Here is a 6000-nt window from a genome sequence, read left to right as displayed (position 1 = left end):
TCTCTCAAACACACTTCAAAAAAAGAAAAAAAATTTTTTTAAATGTCAAGACAAAAAAAACCAGACACCAAAATGCATATATGTTATATGTCAATTAAAGATTTGTTGAAAGATTGAGAATATGAATTCTGGGTGTGCTCTGGTAGAATGCTCCCCACAAACCTCTCCTACTGATGCTCCCCCGAAATTTAATCCTTACAGTATAAGGACAGTATTTGAGGACATAATGTAAAGTGGCCTACGACAACTACATTCTTTTGAAGTCTCATGTTGTACATCTTAGAAATCCATGTGAATTCCCTATTCTTCACCCACACATATTAATTTTTTTTTTTTAACGTTTATTTATTTTTGAGACAGAGAGAGACATAGCATGAACAGGGGAGGGTCAGAGACAGAGGGAGACAGAATCTTAAACAGGCTCCAGGCTCTGAGCTGTCAGCACAGAGCCCGACGTGGGGCTCGAAGTCACGGACCACGAGATCGTGACCTGAGCCGAAGTCGTTCGCTCAACCAACTGAGCCACCCAGGCACCCCTCACCCACACATATTAAACACAAATATTTCCCTCAGAAAATATTCAAAGAAATAAGATTAAAGGGAAGTGGGTCGTGGTTATACTGTGGGTGCGGTACTTCTGGCACACTGTCTCAGACATCAGTTTACAAAGAACTGGCAGAAAGTAGATTAGTTACAGTTAGACAGCCTGGCTCATGTATCAGTTTCACCACTCAGCAGTGGGGCCCTGGACAACTCCCCTAGATATTCTGAACCTATTTCTTCATTTATATAATGGTGAAGACAACAGTACCTATCGCACGGTGGTTCTGAGAATTAAATGCGATGATGTAGGTTAAATCCTGAGCGCCACTAACCTTTTCCTTCCCTCCCCCGTAAAGCAGTACTGGGGTGGACAAAAAGTCAACATGCTGTTTGCTGCAATATATATATTTTAATTCAAAGTGAATCGACAGTAATACACCATAAATTCTTATTTTGACACTCACCAAAATAGTCACCTGGAAAACCCGCTTTTTGTGACAAAGTACAGAAGGCTTGGTCACATTTAAATCACTGAGAACTAGAGAGAAATACTAGCGCAAACCGTAATAGACATTACATCCATAAAAATTTTCCCAGTCCTTATTGTAATATTGCACAGTGCAATTGCTACATGGCAAACTAGTGTAGCATAGAAGTAAAAGCAAAAACAAAACCAAAGAAAGAAAGCCACAAGTCTAAAATTGTTAAACAGTTAACAGTTCAAACTTAGTAATCAAATCTGTATCATTGGGTTCATTAAAACAAATCTTCCTACACCTTGCAGTGTATGATTTAACTTTTACTCAACACAAACCAAGATTAAAATTAGTAGTAGAGATTTTAAAAAGTGAAAAGGCTTTGCTACTACAGTAACATATTTAAACACCCTGAAGGAAAAGAAAACTAAATTATCAGGGTATTGGGTAAAAAAAACAAATAATAATAAATCTGCAAGTTAAAACAGTATGCAAATATGCAACTTGGAATCATGCAGTGTTTTATTTAAGAAAGCAGTAAAACCAAAGAAAACTCGTCAAATGGTTTTAAAGAGGGTATACATCCAAATTCTTGTCAGTTTGTTGAATTTAGACGTTGGCAGGATTTTGAAATTTTTAATTCTTAAACACGTTAAAAAACCCGTGATTAGAATCAGTTAAGAGCAGAGTACTTAACTGGGGGTACGCCATTACCACACCTTACTATTACATTACGAAAACATTTACTGTTTATTTAACAAGACTGTCAGAGTCTTGGAACTGAAATACAGAAAATCCGACATTTCAGGGTAGTAAACGTGGCCCTGAATGAAACTAAAACTGCGCCAGTTTTGTACCTACTGTACAAACATAAATCGATCCTTTGCACTCGGGGTTTCTGAAACATGCGCTGCCAGTGTGGATTCTGTTCCAAGAAGTGAGCAGACACCAGTGACCTGCTGGACCGTATAAATAAAATTAATAAGCTGTGGAGGGCAGCAAGTTTACTTAAATAGTGACTCCATAAATTTGCCATCTGTAAATAATCTTTTAAATTAATCTTAGGCTACTCCTCTTTTTTATGTGTAATATATATATGTATATATATTTCTATTTATATAAAATGCATAGAATTGATTACTAAAAACACTGAAACTTGTGGGGAAAATTAAGTCCTTCATTTTCAGTGTGACTAAAAATGTACTGCTGGTTTTTATTTTATGATCTAATACTGTAATTTTTAAAATCAATTTCAGGCACATTTATTTCATTGATGATTATTAAATAAAACACTGCTTGTGTTAATGGAGTAAAGAAAAGTTTATCCATTATTAGCTTATTGTCAACGCTGTATTAGAGCTGTACTAGTGGTATGCAATTCATTCATCAAAGAAATGCTGTAAATCCAAAACATTTGGAGAGTTTTTACACTCAAATGCTTTGTACTGTTTATTCCAGTAAATGCTGTAAGATTATATTCCAGATTTTTAAGGAAAAAAAGTTAAGTCAAGCCTGCAAGATACAGCTTTCTCAAGTGTCTACAATGCCAGTATGAAAATAAAAAATTAAGTTACATTGATACATCCAAGTTTTTTATATGCAGTGATGAGCACAAACATTAATAGAGATAAAATACTGATGCAAATAACACACCCCAAAATAACATATGCAATTATTTTCCATCATTTACAATACAGTAGTTACAATGACACTCCAAACAGAAAAGCAAAGTAAAAAATCAAAACCCCAACTTCTATTTCATGTAATTAGACTTATACAGAAATTAGAAGGCTAAGTAACAACTAGTTAATCACCTAATTTCACAGCTATCTGAAGTGGCAATCGTTATATAGCAGCTTATCTATGATACATTCAAGATAAATGATACAATTTATTACTTGCCCATAAGCTAAAACACAGCCTGTTTAATACCTTTCCTTAAAGTCCACCTCTATACTACAATATACTTGAGGTCTATGCAAAAAAGTAGCTACCTTTTATATAGGAAATGGATGATTAAGTCTTTGGTGCTGTAAAAGCAACTTCATTTAAACATAACCACCACCACCACCAAAAAAGAAGAAAAAAGAAAAGAAAAGAATAAAGGAAAAACCCAAGACACACTTCCTAGGGGAAAAAAAAAGCATGTAATTTCTGTCCCTGACGGAATGTATTAAATAAGCAAACACCACCAACAAGCAAAACAAGTACTACAATGTAAAAATATTAAAAAAAAAACAAAAACAAAAAGCCCTCTCACATGCATAAATGAAAGATTGCACACAAAGAACTCACATCTTTTCAAGCTTCAATAGTAAATATTCTGCTACTATTTATTAAATACTGCATGGTTTGCCCAAGCTAGGATGAAACCACATCATGAATCAATAAGCATTTTGCATTTTCTTTCATTATCTACTCAAAGTCATGCCTACTTCACCTCTAAACATTTCATTAAATCCAATTATACAGCAAACACTCCCAAAATAAACTTAGATTGTATTGCAGTTTCACTTAACAGTATATAAAATGCTGTGTTGTGACAGATATCAACTATCCATTAGATACTGAATCAATTTTTCTTAAGCACTACTAACTGCTTGCTTTTCTTGAAGCTAGATCATTCTGAAAAATCAGACAGCAGAATTCAGCTATAGCAAACATGCTGCCCTCTTAGTAAGGAAAAAACAGCTACGACCTGAAATCATACCACACAAAACCAAAAATGAACATTACTCTATCAAAAGGAAACTAAAGAGTAGATCTGAATTTAAGTGCTGCAGTCCTCAACATTTATATATAGGTAATAACATCAACAACCTCAAATATTTAAGGCACTATGTGTGGGAACGGTTTACAATGCAGCTGAGATTATTAGAACAACATTTAAGAGCAAAGTCTAGGCAACATTTTGCCCATGCAAAGACACATGCAAATGTAAAGAACAATAGCTCAATTTCTTAGGTAAGTGACCCAACATTTATACACTAAGACACAGATAATACAATTCACTTGTATGCTGTAATTCTGACATATGTGCATCTGTTGCTCTAAGTCTGTACACAGAATGGCTTCCCAAATGTGGATGTGTCTTGCACTAGTTAGAAGGCAATTTTATAAAAAATAGCAGGAGCAAAACTGGACTTCTGCTCCCATAAGTCACCTGTCTAGAGTTACTACATAAGAAGATAACATGACCAAAGACAAGTTATACCAAATGTGCAAAACACATTAAAAGTGAGTTTTGTTTTTTTTTTTTAAAGCTCAAAGTTGTTTAAATTGCACCCAAGTCTACATGATTCAAAAATAATTTTCTTGTGCCATGGCTAATATTTATTAAATACCATGTTTTTATTTTTAATCAAATGTTTATATCATTGAGCTTCCTCAATATACTCTTTTGGAGTTTTCACATATATGGATACTGGCTGAGTTTTGTTGGACTCAATGGAAATCCAGTATATGCAGGTGATGCTGCAATGTAAGAATGTGGTGGGAAGATTGGTTTGTACTGAGTCTGATGAATGGTTGGGGATGGTAACAGGCGGGGATTTATGCCCACTGGGACTTGGTGAACTATGCCACTGGGATGAGAGATACTGTAAGTTGGATGCTGTAACATAGGTCTTGAGGTACATGGAGAGGCTAAGAGGTGGGCCACCGGTGCAGCACTACTGAGGGTAGCTGATGATGGGTATGGAAGTAGAGTAGGCTGTCCTCCAAGATGTGCATTTCCAGCCAGATGGGCATGCACGGCTGTGTGATTGGGACTTCCATGAGAAAGAGTGAATGGATTACTGGTAACGCTAGTGGGGATATAAGCTTGCTGTCTTCGATGTCCGAAGTTTCCATTCCACTCCTGATGCCCAGAACCAAAGTGCTGAACCTATTCAAAAACACAGACAAAAAATGCTGAGTACGTACTCTATAAGTTAAAAAGAAAGGAACAAAGAGAAATTACAATATAGTCTGTAACTGATAATCCATAGAGGATCCCTCAGATCTCCACTTCTACTAAGCATAGAGAAAAGTAAAATATCAATGTTATACACATTAATATTAAACACTTTAATATTTATTACTATGTATTATGATAACATTATATTGCTACTAGTGTCACTATCTCCCCCCCCCCCCCCCCGCATCGCTACTAATTATTTTATGTAAGGCTAACACCTTACGTATGAGACATTATTTCATTCCAAAACAACCCTACAAATATAGCTATTATGCCCATTAACTGTGGGCCAGATTTGTTGAAGAGACCTGGCCAAGGTAATATACGCAGTATTTGGCAAAGTCAGGATTTGAATGCAGGTCTGACTCCAATACCTGTTCTCTGTTCTTTCCCAAAATGAAACACTACTGCTGAGCACAGTACCGAAGAGATGTAAAGTACTCAGTAAGGCATCACTATTCCCAACGACTAACACAACAAATGCGGCCATCAATCCATCAGTGCACATTTTCAGTTGAAAGGTCTAAGACAACAAACACACTAAAAAATTATTTAAGAGAATCTAAAAGCCTAATCTTTCTGAAAAATTCAGGCTTATGGATAATCTGGTTCAATACCCTATTAGTAGGCCAATTACTCCTTAGTCACTTGGGATAATGAAAAGGGAAACATTTTTCAAGACTGCATATGGTTTCAGAATCTTTTTTCCTTCCAAATGAAAAACTGCTGAATTTGAATCCCAAAGACTCTTACAAATTCACAAACATACCTGACTGAAATTCAAATGCTGTTGCTGGAATGCGGATGTCAATTTCTGCTGGCGATTACCTGCTGTGGAAGGCTGGTTTAATCTTCCAGGAGCTGATCGTCCTTTTACTGATGGCTGGCAGGCAGAATCTGGCAATGAACAAAATATTAGACAGCTGATGCTTTTTCCTGCTCACATAAAAATGAGGAAGGTCTTTAGGTATTTTACGCAGTAGTGATTTTAAGGTCCGACAACCTTAAAATTAACGAGAGACG

At 35.8% G+C, this 6000-nt stretch overlaps 1 protein-coding gene across 6 annotated transcripts in view; it reads right to left on the bottom strand.

Moving 5' to 3' along the window:
- Window positions 1-932: 932 nt before the first annotated feature.
- Window positions 933-6000, bottom strand: part of HIPK3 (homeodomain interacting protein kinase 3) — a 92006-nt gene continuing 86938 nt past the window's right edge. For all 6 annotated transcript variants that reach the window (XM_042906515.1, XM_042906519.1, XM_042906518.1 and 3 more), the window contains 2 exons: window positions 5747-5874; window positions 933-4905 (listed from right to left, as the gene is read on the bottom strand). In XM_042906515.1, the coding sequence (XP_042762449.1) occupies window positions 4429-4905; window positions 5747-5874 (605 nt within the window). In that variant the 3' untranslated portion in view covers window positions 933-4428. The remainder of the gene's footprint in view (window positions 4906-5746; window positions 5875-6000) is intronic.

Source organism: Panthera leo, chromosome D1 (assembly GCF_018350215.1).
Source record: "Panthera leo isolate Ple1 chromosome D1, P.leo_Ple1_pat1.1, whole genome shotgun sequence".
Classification (NCBI taxonomy): Eukaryota; Metazoa; Chordata; class Mammalia; order Carnivora; family Felidae; genus Panthera; species Panthera leo.
The sequence above is the reverse complement of the archived record's forward strand: the minus strand, read 5'-3'. Positions and strand labels throughout refer to the sequence as shown.